Genomic DNA, 20,402 nt, shown 5'->3' on the forward strand with positions numbered 1-20,402 from the left:
TAAAGAATTATTAAAAATAAAAAATAGAAAGAAAACAGTGAAAACATAGAGCTATTAAAATATTTTTGGATAAAGGCATCCCCCAAATAGTTCTGCTTAAGAAATATTAATCTGGTGAAATGAAATTCACTGAGGAAATCTGAAATCTGTTGTTGCACTTTAGATGTGAACTAAAAGAGCTTTTATTTGAGAGAAGAGAAAGCATTAGTAGAGAGAGTCATTTTGTAGAAAAATGGTGACATTTAGTTGCTACCATGACATGAAATTCTAAAATGGATTTTTGAATTTTGGTAATTAGGAACCACTTGGTGACATTAAACTTGGGAGGATAAATTCTTTTTAAGAGATAGAAGAAAGAAAAATCAAAGAATGCCAGAACTTTATGTGCCAGATCTGAAGCTAGTTATTTGTGATCTTATTATCAATCCTTCAAAATTGTGTTCACTTTTCTAAATGAGGAAAAAGAGACTAAGTTATTATAAAAGATACTCATAGTCACACAGTTAAGTAAGTACAGAGAGCAAGATTCAAACACAGGCTTGTCTGTCTAGGTTGGTTTTTTTGAAAGAGAATTGGAGAAATTGTTTGCCCACTGTGCTCTGGGACTAATTAATTCCCTTACTACTGGGTAATATGTTCATCATGTGCCTCCTGTAACGAGAACAGAGGGCAAGCACTCTGTTCATCGTTATATCCCTGGTACTTGGAACTGTGTAAGGCAAATGGTAGGCATTCAATAAATAATTTCTAACTTACAAAAATAAAGGAACATACAAAAAAACAAGTCACAGAACTGGCAGAAGATCCCAAGTTTCTTAACTCACATTTCCCTTATTTGTCACAGCTGACCACAGTCCCCCCCCTTTTTTTTCTGAACCAACACACGTGTCCAGATATCCAAGCCAATATATAAAATGAGTAATGGTGCTTGATTTGAGGAGTTTGTACAACCAGTGGTTACTCCGTAATGCTTTTAGGAAATGCTGACGTAATCTAAAAGACACCCAGAAAAACATGCTGAGAAAAACTTTGTTCTCTTCTTAACTACCATCCCTCTAAAGCAATGACAGTTGAAACAGTAATTTTTTAAAATGTATCCTTATTGTTGAAAGTATTCCAGATGTCCCCTTTCCCTTCACCCCCCATTGACACAGACAACAGTGTGGTAGGCACCCCCACCCCAGGCCTACCACACTGTTGTCTGTGTCCATGGGTTATGCATAAATGCATATAAGTTCTTTGGTTGATCTCTTCCCACACCTGCCCTGTCGCTTCCCTCTGAGATTCTTTAGTCTGTTGCATGATTCCATGTCGCTGGATCCACTCCATTCATCAGTTTATTTTGTTACTTAGATTGCACATATAAGTGAGATCATGTGATGCTTGTCTTTCTCTGACTGCCTTATTTCGCTTAGCATAATACTCTCCAGGTCCTTCCATGCTGTCTCAAAGGGTAAGAGATTCTTCTTTTTTTATAGCTGCATAGTATTCCTTCATGTAAATGTATCATATCTTTTTTATTCACTCCTCTACTGATGGGCACTTGGGCTGTTTCCAGATCTTAGCTATTGTAAATTAGCTATGAACATAGGGGTGCATGTATTCTTTCTGATTGGTGTTTCGGGGTTCTTTGGATATATTCCTAGAAGTGGGATCGCCGAGTGTTATCTCTCAGCTGCCATAATCCCTTAGTAAGAGCTAGTAATGTGTGTATCTACATGTTTCTGCATTTGGTTGACATTTGATTTTGTATATTCTTGTAGGATATTATTTTCCTCTTTATTATTTGGCACTTGACTAAATAAATAGTAGTCAAAGCAAAAAGATAGGTTTTTGCATGATGGTTTGATACTTACCCCCAGAAAGAGTGTTCTGTCCTTCAATGTGTTTATTTTGTATCAAGGAACTGGTGGGACTCGTTGCCTTTAATAACCTGTCCTCTGGAGTAACCAGAGACCACTGCCCTTTGCGTTCTGGTGGCTGTTTTTAATGCCGTATACGATTATTTTGCCAGTTGACTACAGATGAGGATTTTACTACCCTATTTACTATGACATTGATAAATGAACCAGTTTTTTCTCTTTTGTCCTAAAAAACTTAAGTGGAAGAAAGTTCACAGATCCTTTTTATCTTTGCATATAACATTTGTACAGACTCTCTACCAATGATAGTTTTCTTTTTGCATCTTTCTTTTAATATCATCTGCAAGTTCTTTGTACATCATTTTTCCAGTGACGATTTAAAGCTGACCATGTGTTTTTGAGGTGGTGTGTATAAAAGAACATACTCTTTGTCATTCAGAATTCTGCGTTCTGTTGCATACTATATATGTACATATAAAATAATAATTAACATTTATTATAAAATTACAGTGTATGTAAGTATATAATAATGACTTTATACCTCAGAAATTTAATATCCTATGAACTATTTCATTATCTTCTTTTGAAATAATATACTTTATTTCTAGAGAAGTATTAGGTATAAAAAAATTGAATCAAATGTACAGGCAATTCCCATATGCTCCCTCACCATCTTGCCACCTTTCACATAGCTTTCCTATTATTATGAACTTGCATTAGTGACATACATTTGTTACAATTGATGAGCTAATATGGACACATTGCTATTAATTAAAGTCCATAGTTTACATTAGGGTTCACTCTTTGTGTTATATATTCTATAGGATTTTATAAATGTGTAATTACCTGTATTCATTATTATAGTATCATACCGATTAGTTTCCACTGCCCTAAATATTTTCTGTGCTCCACCTATCTTCTGGTTTGCAATAGAGAAAATTCCAGCTAAGAGATGAAATAGTTTTCTGATGGTCACATAGCTGCACAAATGTGGGTGCTGCTGTGCCTGCCTAGCATCTAGCTCTTAATTAATATGTTAGACTATCTGACTCATTGTAGTGATTTTATCACTTAGGAATCCTAATTTGGTAAGATTATTGCGAACTTTTACTGACTTCATGGAAGTATGATATGTGTATGAAGCATTTTGCTTGTGTTTTCCTTTTTTTCCCTTTGAAGTTACAATGCTTGAGAAATATTTCAGGGAATTAAAATTTTAACTACTGGATATTTGATGAGATGTGTGAGTTAAAGAGGAATTGTTGACTGGAGAAACATTATTAAAATAAAAAAAGAAATGAACTCAGTTGTCTGATCATTTGATGAACACTGGCTGTATATGGCAGTGGCTGTAGGCTAGGTCTTACCTGCTAGGAAATGAATGAGCAAAGAATGTGCAAGCAAGAGTGAATCTTGTAAATGAGGGAATAAACTTAAAGGAGAGGGTATATGGAAAAATGAATCAAAGTTGCATGTAGTGTAGAATCTTAGGTTCATTATACACTTCTGGTTTTGGAAGACTTATCTCCATAATAGTGGTTTTAAGAAAGAAAAAAATAATTTGAAGTTCATGTGGTAAGTAGTATATAAATTAGAAGGAACAGGTAAATAAGATTGTGTGGGGATTTTTTTTTTTGGTGTTTTTTTTTTTACTTGGTACCATGGCTACTGGACACTACCCAGTGCCTTGATGCCACTTATGGTCAGCATAGATGCAGTCAGTAATGTTTAAGGCTATAGCTAGGAAGATAACCTAGTTTTGGATTGAATCCTGGATTAGCAGTATGTTAGTCCTGAATGAAAGCAGCAAGTCCTAGATAAACTGTATTGTTTGATATTCAACAAATTTGACTAGTTTCTTCATGTATAAAGTGAGCAATTAGGATAAAATCATCTCCAAAGCTAAAATGGCCATAATTCTTTACAAGGAAGAAGGAATAAAAAGGAAGCAATTGAAGGGAGAATATAAAATAGACAATGATGATGGTGTTTCTCATCATTCCTTCTATCTATCTTATCCTTTTGGTTTCTGTGAAACCATTTTTAACTTTTTTTTCTTGCTTCCCTGGCTTCTTCTCTTTGATCTTTGATGAACTCACTTTTGTCTGTTCTTCTAATCTTGGTGTTTCCCAGGACTCCGGCTTCAGTCTTCTCTCTCAGTACATTCTCCTTGATCATCTTTGTTCAGATAAAAACAATACATTTTTTTATGATGATTATCAAGTAGACATCAGTCCATTTCACTGGGGCCCAGGAGGAGAAGAATCCCTCATGATCCGCTGCTGAATCATCCATTTTCTCTGTTTTTCAAGGGTCGTAAGAGTGAGGCTGAAAAGTTCTTCTTGAAGGCTATTGAGCTGGATCCCACCAAAGGAAACTGTTACATGCATTATGGTGAGTGGTCGAGAGTTTTTTCATGTCCCCCACATTTCCTATTAATGTTGGTATGAGATTTAAGTTTTGCTAGCAAAGAACATTTTGGGAGGACATTGACTTTGTTCTTGCAGAGTTAGCCTCATTCCATAGTCTTCCCTTCTCACTCAAAATCGGCATCTTAAAGAGGGCTATCCACTATGTTTTCCTTTAGTCATTTTCATAGGACTTCCGTAGGGAAGGCGTTTTCACAGTTGTTTCATTCAACATCACTGTGGAGTTTAAATGAGGTCTCATTGGGAAAACATCTCTCTCCTGGCCTGATGTATCATATAATCCAACTACTAGCTCTCTTTTCATTGTAAATGATAATGCATTTTTTATGGAATGTGTCATTTTGAAGTTTCAGAGGTTTACATTTTGGCCTCAAAGTCTTGGAAGATACGGATGCACACCAGCCTCTACATGCCTGAGATTGAGGTCAAGGATCAACTGTGCACAGTGTAAAGGACGGCTCTCTCATTCCGTTTAGCCTGGGCCTGGATCATACCAGAGTGAACTTATGTAACAACTCTGTCACATCCACTCTATCATTAGTAGTGAGTCATGTGTTAAGCGAGGCAAAGTAATATAGCTTGTTTGGTGTTGTGAAAGATGTGCTTATTTCTACCAGATTTGCAGTTGGAATGGCTTTTGGTGAGCCACAAAACATTTCCTTTTGCTGATCCCTTGAGGAAAAGAAAAAAAAGTTTTTTTGGCCACTATTGGCTTTGCTGTGTGTTAGTTATTATCAAGTAGTAAACTTAAAGATGGATGAAAATTAAATCTTGAGAAATTAAAGCTAATATGCTCATACAATATTTAATTTGTTTTTGCATTTTCCAGTGAGTAACAATAAATCAGTGACAGGGTATGAGTGTGGAACATGGAAATAGTCAAATGGAGGATACCCTGAACCAACCACAAGTCCATTTGTTTATTTACATTGTATGGATATGTTTATAGGTTTGTGATGCTTTATCTTTCCAGCATAACACAGCATGTAATTTCACACAATTTATTGCCTAACCACTTCTGCTTTTGTTTCACAGTGCAATTTTATTGCCAGGTTAAGATAGCAGTCAACTAATTCGAGTTTGCTACAGAACTTATTATTACAAGTTTTCTTATATGAAGTATTTTAAGTTAGGATTTTCTTGTGGATACTGTTGTGGGTACCCCTACTGTGCATTAGAGTAGCCCCATGATTATTCTCTCTGAGTGCTGCAGGACCTGCTGTCATTGCATCTTATGAAATAGGCTTGTTGTTTTTTCCTTATCTTGCTGCCAGCATTTCCTTTTGCCTCAAACTAATTCTACTTACGGCATCTTCTAAGTTTGTTTCCCTTAATTTTATTACATGGTTTAGATTTTTCACAACCAATTCCTTTAAACGTTATCATTGCTTCCTTTGAATTGAAATGGAAAAAATCACTATTATATTGAAGAGTTAGTCCCCTTAGTCTCCCTTTATTCTGGCTTATCTGTCTTTACCCACTTCTATCTTTGTATGTATGTATTATTATTATTACTTTTATATTATATCATACTTCTGATTTTTTTTTTTCAGTGGTAGTAGGGAGTAATTCTCCCATGAGAAATTTTTGGATTTATTTTAATTTTTATATGTTTTTTTTTTATTTTAGAAAGAGAGGAAGGGAGAGGAAGAGAGAGAGAGAAACGTTAATGATGAGAGAGAATCACCGATTGGCTGCCTCCTGCATGCCCCCTACTTGGAATCAAGCCTGCATCCCAGGCATGTGCCCTGAACGGGAATTGACCTAGTGACCTCCTGGTTCATGGGTCAATGCTCAACCACTTAGCCACACCATCTGGGCTGGATTTAGTTTTAACAGAAAGAGCAACAAATTTATTATTGTATGTTATTTGGAAAACAGTGGTAACACATGTTTAGCAAATACATGTGTTAAAAACTGATTCTTCTTAGTACCCCTGGATTATTTAAAAATTTTGGCATACATACATTATCAGAAGTACATTTATTGCCTAAGGGAGAAATGACTACATAATTCAGTATAATTTTATAATATTCTTTCCCCCACTCTCGGGGAGGAAATGGAAGACACTCAAGATGAGACATCAAAAGGAAAAATTACAGCACAAATAACCTACAAATGGATAGAAAGCCCATAACTGAGTGACTGAAATGTCTATTTCCCTGTGCTCAAGTTATTACAGATGCACATTTAATGGAATATTAATGTTTTTTAATTTAGGGATATGTACTTCAAATGGCTAAAATTTAGAACTGGAAATTTATTTTAAAATTATCTAACATAACCCGTTTGATATACAAATCGAAGTCTAGGAAAATGAAGTTGACATGTCTAAGTTAGTTGTGGGTAACTGAATTTTGGGTTCTTTTATAACCGTTATTGCTTTTTCTGCTAAGTGTTCCATTTCTTTTCACAACATTGGTAGATAGACAAATGGGTGTGTAAGTAGATAGATATTTTTTATTAGTTGGCCCCTTTGTTCAGTTTTAGAATGTCAAAGTCATATAAGTCATGACAGCTTAAAAGTCTTAAGAAAGGATTTTTATTAATGCTAACATGTATAAGATATATCTAATAGATGCAAGGCATTTTTCTGTTTTTAGAAAGTGAATAGGGTGATGTAGGAAATAAACAGCATATTGTCATTTTTAGAAGGTGATGAGGTGAGAAGTTGGGTACTTGTTGAAACCAACTACTCAGGTAAAGCATCTTTGAAGAGATTATATTTGAAATCTGTAAGCTTAAGTCAGTTATTTGAAGAATGAGGTAAAAGTTTTCAGACAGAAGAAACAGTAAGTTCAAAGGTTACAGACAAGACCAAGTTTACTTTCACAGCAGAGAAAGAAGGCTAATGTGAGTAGGAGTAGATTGAACAGGAAGGGAAAATGGAGGAGAGGAAACTGTAGAGGAGGCAGAGGTAGAGTGCACGGGCTTTGTAGACCAAACTAAGGAGTTTGTACTTTATTATTCTAAGAGCAGGACAGGATTAGGGAAAGGTCAGAGTAGAGCAAAGGGAGCTCTGTTGGGGTTTTAGGCAAGAAATGATGGTGGCTCGGACTAGGGAGTGGTTGTGGGAATATAAATACTTACCTTCTTCAGAAAATTATAAGATAATTAAAAATAAAGGGGACTTGTTTTCCATTTTGGGCCAATGGAAATGTGCTGCAGTAGTTGTCAGTTGAATTCAGGAGTACTCTCTATTTTAGAATTGGATATGTGTTCCAAAATTGACTGAAAATTTATTTCATTAGAATTTTTATTAATTCTTGTCCAAGAAGATGCATACTATGATTCTCATATCAGTTACTATTTGTAGATATTCTTGGAATATTTATACCCCTGGAGTGAATGAATAACAATACATCTTCAGCTTAAAAATAAATGTTTAAATGAAATATGCATGTTGTTCTGAATCTTTTCAAAATGCTTTGTCACATGCCTGTGAAAAAGCAGAGTAGGTGAGTTTTGTTCTATTAGAAATTCACTATCCTGGGTGATTTTATGTGTTTTTTATTTGTTTATCGATGATACAATTGACTTGCAAAATAGCATCCCGTAGGGACTGGACAGGGAGAATTTTAGGAATTTAAACTGGCTACAGTGGCAATTAGAAGGCAGTATTTCAAAGCACTATCAATTACTTGTATTTTGCATCCACAGGAGGGATTGCATTGCAGATTGCCTTTTATTCTTTAGGTTGCTTGTGAGAAAGAAAACTAGGCCCGTCTATAAAATGGACTCAATAAATTGGTTAAAGGCCTGGTACCTGGTACCTATAGTCTCAGAGATTCAGATTTCCTCATTTGTAAAGTGAAAAAGTGGATGTGGGCTTCCAAAATGTTCTCCCAGTCTCAGATTTCATGTTTTTTCTACTATATACTCAATTTCTCATTAGTTTTTCTTTTTTTTTAACCTCTGTAATTATTAGTTTATTAGTATCATCCAGGACTCAGATGTTGAGTATTCCTCCTGAAATTACATAAACAAATGCAAATGAAAATATCCAGGTCAAAATTACGTAACAAAACAGCACTCCATCACAAAAGCATGTAAAATTAAAAGAACGCTATTTTAAAACACTGGCACCGTAAGAGAACGATAATGTCAAAAAACACAAAATTGCCAAATTGTTTCCTAAATAGCTAAGCGGATAACCATATGACCCTAATGAGTTTTGAGTATTACAAAAATCAAATTCAATAAATTGGACAATTCAATCTGTGATACAAAGTTTAAGTGTCTTCTTCCCTCATGTCTATTTGATTTATAAAGGAGCAAACTATAATTTGGAAAATATACCTGATCTTAAATGTGGCATACAATTTTAAAAGTTGGCCTAATTAATTACAAATACCTTTAATGGAGTCTCAAGTTTCCTAAGCAATCCATATTTAGATAAATAGAAGTCATTTACAGTTAGCACTTTTTTTTTTTCAGAGCCTTTTCCAGGACTACTGTCCACCAAAAAACTTCATTCAGCAGTCATGTATTTTAAGCTCACACTTTTGGGGATACATTCTCAGGCCTTCTTTAATGTGGGAACTGCAAACTTAACTACCATTACATGATAATGGGAGTTTTAAAAAAGGCAAGTGCTCATGTAAAGATTAATACAAACTTTCCTATTAGTCCTTCAAGGACAGACTTCCAAATGCTTGCTTCTAATAATCCCATGCTGTGAGTAGAGTGGTTACTTTGCACTTTGTAAATGTAACAGGGCTATGTGAAAATTATCAACTGACCTGAATTTTGAGTTTGTTATGGATGAAAACAGCCTCAATTCAATTCTCATTGCCCTCATCATGAGTACACAGGGTGTGTCGACAAATGCTTTTTATCAGCTAGATATATGAAAAGATAAATGCTGTAATAAACATATGATCCAAAATGGGCAAAAGCAAGACTAGCTTCCCCTCAAGAAGAAAAATGTCAGACCTATGAAAAGGACAACAATACTAATAAAAAAAATTGTATTTACTGAGAAGCATTCAGGATGTCAACAAAACAGCTGCAACTTTTTTTTGCAATTACAGAGTGGTATTCAGTTAATGGAACGACAATTACTTTGTAATAGCAGCAGCAGAGACAACTAAAGATGAAAAAACTGGCATCCCCACATATAACCAATGTGTGCTGTGCACCAACAAGAATTTAAATTTCCATGCCAGTTTACAACCCCCATACGTACCAGGCAAGGTTAGTGGCTATTGAAAATACCGCCAGGACAGGACTATCTAAAAACACATTCGGTCGTGTGTTAATTATATAAAATAAGGCACTGTACAGTTTAAAAACAAATCTTACACCGCCTTACATTTTAATTTTTTTCTTTAAGAGGAGTGAGTTATGTACGGGGGGATTAAATGCTTTATAGACAAGAAAAAAACCCTGCCAGAACCAACTTATTCATCATCATCATCTTCTTCCTCCTCCTCCTCCTCCTCTTAATCTTCCTCCTCTTCCTCCTCTTCCTTCTTTCTCTTGCTTTTTTTTCAGCCTTGACAACTCCCTTTTTAGCCGCATCAGGCTTTGCTTTAGCTCGGCATGCAGCAATATCCTTTTCATATTTCTCCTTCAGTTTAGCAGGCTTCTTTTCATAAGGCTGCTTGTCATCTGCAGCAGTGTGATTCCACATCTCTCCCCGCTTCTTGCAGTGTCACCAATGGGTAGGTCGATGCTCTCCTTTGATTTTGGGGTGATACTCAGAACAAAACAAGAAAAAGGCCGAAGGAGGCCTCTTGGGTGTGTTGGGAGCCTTGAATTTCTTTTTTGATTCCCCTGTAGGAGGGATGTAACTTTTCATTTCTCTCTCGTAACTGGGCCTTGTCCGCCTTTGCCATGTCTTCAGATTTTCCTTTCTCCTTGGCAGACATGGTCTTCTACCTCTCGGAGCATTTCTTAGAAAACTCTGAGAAGTTCATTGAAGCATCTGGGTGCTTCTTCTTGTGTTCCTCCTGGCAAGTTTGCACAAAGAAAGAATACGATGACATTTTGCCTCTCGGCTTCTTAGGATCTCCTTTGCCCGTGTTTAATTGCTTTTCCTCAGTGAGCACGTAGTCACCCGGCTGGCTCACACTTGCCCCGGCACTGTCTCTATGAAGCTCCTCTCATTAGTTTTCATCAAAAATTTTAAGGAATGTGTAGAAAATAGGTTTCAAATGAGGATATCAAGGATAGTATAATGTTGTCTTTATGTGCCATCAGTGTATTCCAGTGTCCATATGAAACAAATCATCTGAAGTCTTTATGGAATTTAGTTTATAGATGTCAAAGGTGAGAACTTGGTGCCTTGGTATCTCATATGGGCCTGTAATTCAAGGGATTTTCCATGGATTTTCCCTATAGTTCCAATAGGAAGCTTCTGTCGAAAGAATGATAGTCAAGACATGGAAAGAGCATATCATAGATGTTATCGTTATGGGCACAGCAGTAAATTTGATGTAGATTCAAACAACTTGAGTCAATACTATGTATAAACCCATACAAATGGGAATTCATTAAATTCATTAAATTCCCAAAAGCATCAAAAATTGAAAGGGAGCAGATTGCGATAAACCTTATTGAGCAGAGCTCTTTTATGTGGACCTTGTATTTTTTTTTCTTTCCCATCTACCTCTTATCCATGTGCTGCTGAGTGCAGATTTTAGCCTCACTTCCTTCATTATTGATACTCTCTGTGGGTGATGTTCATTTCTCAGCGTTCAGCTATATAGTGAGGAGTTCTGAAGCTCTTCCTCCAGTCAGTGTTTATCAAGCACTATAGTAGATGTAGGGACATGGCAAGGAACAAGACAGGTTCCATTGGAGACAGCACACTGGTGAGAGAGGCACAAATTGTGTAAATAATTATTTAATAACAGTTGCAATTAGTTTTTTAAAGGAGACATAGTACAATTAAGATGCCTTGACCTGGGTGGCTGGGGTGCAGGAGAACTACATCCGGTCAACTTGCATGTAAGCTATATTGGAGTGATGAGTAGGAGCTCACCAGACAAACCTATAGAAATGAGAGGGTGCAATGGAAAACATCAAAGGACACAAAATGCAAGAGGCAAAAGGCATAGCCTATGTCTGGGGAACAGGTCAAGGACAGAACTAGGACCACAACTAGGAGCTATGAGAAATACATTTCTGGCTTCATAGAAGGGGTAACATCCAAATTATGAGAGCTGTCAGGTTGTGAAATGAGTGCTCACTGAAGATTTTTCAAGTGTGGGTTTGTAAGGACACTAGAGGCCCAGTGCACGAAATTCATGCACTCCGGGTGGGGGCGGGAGGTGTCCAGTCCAACCTGCATCCTCTTGCAGTCCAGGACCCCTCGCTCCTTATGCCTGCCTGCAGCAGAGGCGGGAGAGGTTCCCACCACCCCACTGCGCTCATCAGCCACAAGCCTGGCTTATGGCTGAGCGGCGCTCCCCCTATGGGAGTGCACTGACCACCAGAGGACAGCTCCGGCATTGAGGGTCTGCCCTCTGGTGGTCAGTGCGCATCATAGTGACCAGTCATTTCACAGTTCAGTCGATTTGCATATTACCCTTTTATTATATAGGATTAGAGAAAATTCAAGTATTTTCAAAGGGGAGAGGGATGGTCCAGAAAACCATGAAATCATTTCTAACACTGAGGATAGTATATCATTTTTTCTCTTGGGCCCACAGAGAAGTATAGAAATTTTAAAAACTATAATTATCTGGATTATTATGATTTGGCTCCACTATCAATTTTAGCATCCTGAAAATGTCTTACTACATTTATCAAACACTTTACCTTCTTACCCGCTGTTTTCTTGATTCTGAACTTTTTCATCATCTAAACCCTGTGAATCAGAAATTTTCAATATATGTAGTTGTGGAAAAACTTGAAGAGTCCAGGTCTTTCAATTTTTAAGTTCAAAATCTTCTGTTAATAGTGTACTAGTCTGTTTTTCTCCAGGATGGTTTATATACTATTAAATTTTATTTTTAAAATAAGTACTGAGGGAAATTGTTAAAAGTATGTTGAATTGTTCATCAGTGCACACAAAAAGAGAAAAGAAGAAGCTTGAAATATGTTTGAATTGTTGAGAGGCCTGTAGTTATTTTTATTATTCATAATTAAAACTACTTAGAAGATGATGAACTGAGATTGGTTGTGTTATAGCATTTCATTTTTAATCACGTCTGAAACTGCAAGAGCAGTTATTTAAATTAAATAATGACCTATATAATGATATTTCCTTGATTAAAAGTGAAAATACATTTTTGGTGAGTGTTTGCAAAATTAACTTGAGGTTACAATTATATTTACTGCTTAAGACCAAAACATTTTGTGAAAATATCAGTGTTTAGTGTCCCAAGGATAGCACAGGCCATTCACAGATACATAATTAGAATTGGATACTATTTTTAAATGTTATTCCACACTATTTTAATTCTTACCTATGATTTTTTATTTTAAAATTCCCTGTTACTACACTGTGTCTAATAATTAATATTATTTGATATTCATACCTATGTGTGTTTTATGTGAGATAATTTCCAAAGCCTTTTGGAATTAAAACTTTCACATGAGTAAAAGGGGTGGGGGGGGCAAGAAAAGGATTCTCTAAGCTTACAAGGAAAAATTAAAGGATCAATGTTTTTTACAAAAGGACTATAGCTAAAGAACAAATAGTAAAGTGATAGGAAATAATTTCCATAAAAGCAAAAGCTCAGTGTATTTAAGACACGAGAAACTCTAAAACTACAAGGAAAATAAATAGAATACAAAGACCAAGGGACTTGAACAAATAATTCCTAAAAGAGAAAATATAACAGGTTTTGAAAGACAGGTAAACATACAATTTTATTAGAAATCAAAGAAATTTAAATTCAAGACCCACTGTCATAGTTTCCTCGGGCTGCTATAGCAAAATACCACAAACTAGGTGGCTTATAAACAACAAAAATGTATCTCTCACAGTCCTGGTGGCTGGAGGTCTAAGTTGAGGGTGCCGGCATGGTCCAGTACGGGCTCTCTTCTGGGTTTCAGGCTTCTTGTATACTTGCCTGGTGGAAGGAGTGAGGGATCTCTCTGTGGCCTATTTCATGAGGGCACTAGTCCCAGTTATGAGGGCAGAGCTCTCCAAAAGCCCCTGCCTCTAAAACTATCACCTTAGGAGTTAGGATTTTAAAACATAGATTTAGGGAGGACACGAGCATTCAGACTATAGCACCCACCAAGTTTTATTATGACTCTTCAAAAAAAAATACTATCAAATATATAAGGATTATAAGATACTTCCCAATATGAGAATGATTAAATGCACTCAAGTAATATGGTATGACCTTGACTCCAGATTTCTGAGAATTTGCATAAAGAAAAATGCTTGGTGTATGCTGGGCACCTCTACGCTTTTTAAGTAATGGTGCTATTATTGAAGCTCGGGGTTCCACTGTTATGTTTCTGACCCAGTGCTGGGTGCTTTTTTGTATATGTTGTCTCACTTGAGTACCTAACCCTGTGCAGAAATAATGTTATCAGTATATTACAGATGCAAGATTTAAGGTATCAAGAGTTTGACATATTGAAGACTCTAGCTCTAGTAAGTTGTCAGAGCAAGGATTTTAACCTCATGTGACTCTTAAACCCATAATATGTTTATGGTTTGCCTGGATCCTTCAAAGATAGTGGCTTTTACTAGACATAAGCCTGGTGAGTCCTCACTGGTGACAGACCCAGAATGCTGAGGTTTTGGAGGACTGGGGCTCTCCTAATCCTGTACTTAAGGCCTCAGAAAGAAAGGACCGTCCTCGGGGCAGGGAGAGAGGCTAACAGGGACAGAGCAAGGGAAGGCTCATGTGGAGGAGAGTTTAAAAAAAGACTGGAGGCAAGGCTCCAGACCTGACGCTGCTGCGTTTACTTATGCTGCCTCGTTTAGTTCTTCTGATGACACAGCAAGGTTATCGCTGTTTAAATAAACGAGGAACCTGTGGCTCAAAACCAGAGTTTTGAGAATAACCAGAGTTGCCTTGCTCCAGGGATTCCAGCACTGACCACTGTGCCTCGCACAGAGAAGGTGGTCAATTAAGAAGGATGCACTGGATTTCGGTTACTTTTACTCCATCCTGGTCTCATCTCTGCTTCCATTTTTCACATGGGGATAGAATCCACTTGGTTTTAAATTACTTATAACTACATCATGCTTTGCTCAGAAGTTGCAGTTGAGTACTTGTCTTAGTCCTTTTGGTCTGCTATAACAAAATACCATAAAGAGGGTTACGTATGAACAGGACATTTATTTCTCACAGTTCCAGAGACTGGAAGTCCAAGGTCATGGCTCTGGCAGGTTCAGTGTCTGGGGAGACCTGCTTCGTCCTTTACAGCTGTCGTCTCTCTGTTCTCAAGTACTTGAAGGGCCAAGGAGCTTTTTGAGGTCTCTTCTATAAGGGCAGTAATGCCATTCACCAGGGCTTCACCCTCATGACATAAGCCCCTCTCAGAGGCCCACCTCCAAGTACCATAGGCTTGGGGGTTAAGATTTCAGCACATAAGTGGGAGGAGGAGGAAGAGAAGGCACAGACATTCAGACCATAGCAACAATTCACCGATATTCTTTTGAATCTGTCTTTGTATAGGACTCAAGAAACCACAAAAGCAAGATTGTAAGAGCTGAATTAAATTTTTGATTAGGGAGTAGATAGTGTAATGGATTTGGACAGTGGATCATAGATTTGGAAATGAGGCATGCCCAGCCCTACTGCTAATTATCTCCCTGAGCATGTTCTGCCTTCTGCTAGCCTTTCTGCTCCTCAGTTTCTTAATGTGGAGATGATTGCTACTGCCTCAAATTGTGAGGATTCATTTACATTTTATAAAATAACTAGCATATAATAGATGCTCAGTACATTCATTGTAACAATGACCATTTATTATTTAAAATCATAATAGAAACTCTACTATGATCCTGGAGAATGAATCATATAGAAAAATGTTTGAATAAGATATATATAAATGAAGAGCAGAAATTAAGGAAGAGAAGGTAGAATAAAAACCTAGGAATAAAAATAAAGGACAATCTTTACCCATCAGCATACAGACTAAAGACCAGAGAGAAAGAGAGTAATTGCTTTCAAGAAGAAGGAGGATTATAAGTAACAATTATATATAGCAATAGAGGGAGAGGAGGTGGGGAGGAAAGAGAGATGGAGTGGGAAGAGACGAGAGGGGGATACTATTTTTCCAGTCTTAGCTATTTTGATCTAGCTAATGAATGCACTTTGTGATTCTTGTTTGCATTCTGATTAAAGCATTGGTTCCAAAGTTTGTGTATCCTGCTATTTACTCTTCTGTACCTCAGTGGACACATCTGTAAAGCAGCACCTCCAAAAAGCCCTTGGAGATGGCCTGGGAGCGCTATGTGAAAAATGAGCTCTCCTCAGGGAGAGGATGTAAGCTCATTGGGCCACCTCTCAGTGTTCATTGCAGCCCACCATAATTAGGTCTCAGATTTAATTAGTGACCTCAGCACCTGTGTGAGCCCTTCTGCCTACCTCTTCTCTTTCCTTGTCTAAGAATGCACAGTATCCTAAAACAAAAGGAGGCTGCTCACCTCTGTGTCTTTGATTTGGGTCTACCCCTCATCTAGTTATGTCTTTTCCTTCGTGTGTTCCCCTTAGGTGATAAATCTCAGATTGTGTGCAGCTCAGTATGACATTCTCTTCCTTGTTGGATCACACATGATCCCTATTGAATCTATATATTACTTAAAACTGTAAAGAGACTGTGTTGCTTTCCCCCTCCTTGTCCCATCCCCTATTCCTTCTTTCTCTTTTACCTCTTCTCTTCAATTCCCCCCAGTTCCCTCTTCTCCCTGCCATTCCCCATATGACAGTCTTCATAAATCCCTCAATGGTTTTCTGGCATCATACCCATTTTGTAAAGGGCCAGGGAGAAATAAATTCAATGAAGAGATGAAAGCCTTGCTGACCTCCTTTCAATTGAGCATGGGGCCCTGGACTGTTGTTTCTCTAATCTCCTTTTCCCTAGACATCTATCATGCTGTATGTCCAATTCAGGGCAAATTCATGGTCTCATGTTCATTTAGGGACAGATCCAGCCTCACCGCCTCAAAATAAGGGGTCTAGATTGATCTCCTGGGTGTCCTTTTCTTGTTCACCTGGTGAACTTCTGTATTTGGCCAGTAACTCTGGCATACCTAGTTCACTGGGTCTCAGTAAACCACAGCTTTTCTTAACTCAGGCTGCCAAAACACAAAACAAAACTAATGGAAGGGGAGAGATACTGGTTTTAAAGAGTGAGAGCATTCCTGAAATTCAAGAGATGCTCTGCAAGTGAGTTGCTCAGCAAGTCTGTTTTCAGAAAAGCAAAGGAGAAGATTCTCCTCCATAGTTTTAGTTCTCCCAGGGAAAATTAGCATCTATTAACAAGTAACCAGCCTTCTTTAGCAGCATCTCCTTTGGACCACTAGTCTATAAATCCTGACTGTTGCTTTTCACCAACTCTGTCTTGTCAGGAATGCATTATTCACCACCGCTAATAGAAACACTCATGAAGATTTTTGCCTCAGTTCCACTTTACCCACCCATCTTGTTACCATTAGATGTCACCAAGGCCAGCCAGCCTCAATATTTCTACCATGGTCTTTTCCCTGTTCCAATGATTTGAGTCTTTGAAAAGTCCCCAGGTATCAATGATTTCTTCTGGATGCCAGTGATGTTCTTTGTCATGATATGGCTACTGATTATAGGATCATAGCCATTTTGTGATAAATCACCTGTGCCCTTTACTTTATATACATTCAACTTTATAAGTTGGATAAAACCAAACAAAAATCTGTCTTTATCGACTTAACCTGTGTTACTTTGTATCTCCATTTTCAAATGTATATCCATTTTGTGGTTAAACTCTGTCCATCCTGTTTCCTCTACCAGAATATGCATTGTTTCAAGGATAAATGTTTCACTTATCTTTGTATCTCTGACTGCAAGTGTCCCCATATCTTGTGTATATTAGGCACATTATACATTACTTGGATTGGCTATATTAAGCTACATTGTCTATATTATGTTTCTTTTTCTTTTCCCAGGCATTGAATTCATTCCTAGTACAGTGAAATATAATAGATTTTTTAGCCCAATTGCATAGTCTGACCTGTTCCAGAATTAAGATATCTTAGAAGGTCTGATTGATGTCTGGATTATTTGTTGTATACCAAGGCAATTCAGAGATGTAAAACCAGGCTGCCAGGTTGCTCAAAACAAGGAGACACTATTCATAGTTCCTAGAGACTTCACTGTGAATGGCAACCTTGGAAATTGTGCAATACCCAGCATGTGTGGCCATTCACTGCAGCCTTGCCTAACATCACTATAAGGCGAGAGGATGTGAACAGATGCCTGCTGACCTATGCTGGATGGATTATGACTTGCTTTTTGAAGATGAAACAAGTAGTCATATAGGGATATGATTGGTCAATTCAGTCCAGTCATTGAACATATATTTATTAAATCACCACAATGTGCCAGAAATAAGAGAATGAACCTTTGTGGTGTTTTGGGAAAGAGCATTCCAGGAAAAGAGGAGTAGGAGTCTGTGTTCCTCCTGTATGTCAGATAAACTACTGGAGGCCAATGGAGATTGAATATATGACCAAAAGGAGGGTAGTAAGAGACAGTGGAGATAAGGTCAGAGGACTGAGGCAGGGATTTGGGGCAAGGAACCGGTGCTGATCATATCACATTGTATAATAATTTGCACCTTCCCTATCTCAGCTGTATAACGACTGGATCTTCCATTTCAACGGGATCATTCTGACTGCTGTGTTGAGAATATCCTGTAAAATCAAGGGCAGAAGTATGATCAGTTAGCAGGCTATTGCTGTAATCCAGAGTGTGATGATGGCTTGAGACAGGGTGTTATCAGCAGAAGGAAAATCATTCTGGATACATTTCGGTAATCTGATGTTGTCTCCCAAGGGCAACTATTTTACTGAGAATGTTATGTTCTAGTTATCTTATAAAAGATTTTCATTTGTCCTTGCAGATTTCTTAAAGTGACATTTGAATGATTTTTTTTTCTAAAAAGAATTCTGTCATCATGACACCTATTATAGATTGTTTTAGCCACTTCGTTTAGTTGCATTGAACATAAGGGCAAATTTTTCATCATATTTTAGTAAGAAATGCCCATCCCGACTAATCTAGGGGCTTATATGTAGAACTTTTACAAAGCAGTGTTTGAACTTAGTTGCATTGAACATAAGGGCAAATATTTCATCATATTTTAGTAAGAAATGCCCATCCTGACTAATCTAGGGGGCTTATATGTAGAACTTTTACAAAGCAGTGTTTGAGCCTGTAGTTTAAGGCCAGCTTACATTTTTATGGATTTCTACCTTTAAGACATCAATTTTAAATCCAGGAACTACTGAGGAATTGATCTTCACAGGATTATCATATTGAAACATTGGTAAAAATTTACCAAATGATTTAAATGGTTCAGTTAGAGAATTGTCCAGGAAGAAAAGGTATAACTCTGATGGGGAAACTTATACTGTTTGCATCTGGACCTGGAGAGAATGTTTCCTCTTTTTTATTCTCTTCTGTTTTTTCCTACTCAACTGTCTTTTTTTTCAATTTCTCATCTCATTTTTCTTTTTTTCTCCCTTTAATTTGAGACAGTTAAATAAGATTATGATAATTAACTTGGGTAAGACAAATTACACACCAAAGAAATAACGGTCAAGTGTGGTGGCACAGTACACCCATGAGAACAAAATCTATTTCACTTAAGATTTTTGTGGTTTCTTTATTTGAAATTCTACTCTATTATCAAACACAAAGAATGTATTTGTCTACTGCATGTAAAAGAGAAGTAATTTCTCAGAAATCTCTTCTGCATTTGCGGGATAGAACTCTTAAATCACCTTACTTTAAAAATTTGAAAGAGTAATTTTGTATTTAATGAGTATATCTTATTCTTCATACATGTGTGCATGTGTGCAGCCTGGTCATTATGCCTGTGATATAGGGAAAGGCGTGGCACTTGCAGTGAATTAACCAGAAGCGCTCAGTCTAACTGATAGCTAACCTCAGACATGGAGAGTCCAGAGTCTGGTGCAAAGCATTTATTTTGTTGTTTTCCTGAGAGGTTTTAAGATTATGAGCGCTGGACTAGTAATGTCAGCTTGGAACTTGTTAAAAATGCAAATGATAGGCTTTCTCCCAAACCCACTGAGTCTGGAACTGTGTAGACAGGGCCCAGCTCCGTGTTTCAGCCAGTCTCCCAGGTGATTGTGATGGTCACTAAAGCTTGAGAACCACAGGGAAAGGTGACATTGCAGAATCCGCCCATGTGGATGGACTCCCCTAAGTGCCTGCCTTCAAGTTCTCTTGCTTTCCTTTCCAACCCTCTTCACTCTCCATAGAGTTCTGACTCCATTTGTAGCCATACTGGAGCCCTGGCTCAATCTTTGTATTCTTCAGTGATGAGCACCTATTTCTCTCTTACTAAAATATTGATCACTTTTTTTGTTTTGAGGATACAATGCTTTATTGTGTAAAATGGTTCAATTTCCAAGAGCAATAAAAAATGAGAGAATTGAGATCCCCTTTCTGCCACAGGTACTATAAGTGGGATGGCCGTATTGGGACAATTGGGACAATCTGGTTTATGGTCCTTGTTCCAGCATAATAATACCACTCCCTCCTATTCTTTTAAGTGCTTTGGTTTAGATGGTAAATTAAAATCATAAGTTATTCTGACACTATTGAAAAGTGGTCAAAGAAGGATTCACCAAGAAGGACATGCTTTAGGCATAAAAATGAAAGATGTCCACTTACAATAGATAGGCAAACAGGATTAGAGATGTAGGTGGAGAGAAATCTTAGAGGCTGAGAGTTCAGGATAAATAAGGCTGTATAGCTGCAGGTTACACTCAGCAAAGCTTAAGTAATTCACAGCCTATTTCTGGTGGGAGCAATCCTATATAATAAAGGGGTAATATGCAAATTGACCATCACACCCTCAAACAAGATGTCCGCCCCCATGTGGACACAAGATGGCCACCACAAGATGACCGGTAGGGGAGGGCAGTTGGGGGCGATCAGGCCAGCAGGGGAGGGCAGTTGGG

The 20,402-nt window shown here is 37.5% G+C and overlaps 1 protein-coding gene and 1 pseudogene across 2 annotated transcripts in view; one reads left to right on the top strand and one right to left on the bottom strand.

The window, feature by feature from the left end:
• The window catches only part of TMTC2 (transmembrane and tetratricopeptide repeat containing 2), a 423,041-nt gene that overhangs the window by 335,354 nt on the left and 67,285 nt on the right, over positions 1-20,402 (top strand). The window contains exon 9 of one of the 2 annotated variants that reach the window (XM_005884159.2): positions 4,175-4,256. The exons of the other annotated variant lie outside the window; for it this stretch is intronic. Coding sequence (XP_005884221.1) covers positions 4,175-4,256 — 82 coding nt within the window. The remainder of the gene's footprint in view (positions 1-4,174; positions 4,257-20,402) is intronic. 2 annotated transcript variants of the gene reach the window in all.
• On the bottom strand, positions 9,694-12,100 carry LOC102256882 (annotated as a pseudogene).

The sequence above is a fragment of the Myotis brandtii genome, unplaced genomic scaffold (assembly GCF_000412655.1).
Source record: "Myotis brandtii unplaced genomic scaffold, ASM41265v1 scaffold82, whole genome shotgun sequence".
In the NCBI taxonomy this organism is placed as follows: Eukaryota; Metazoa; Chordata; class Mammalia; order Chiroptera; family Vespertilionidae; genus Myotis; species Myotis brandtii.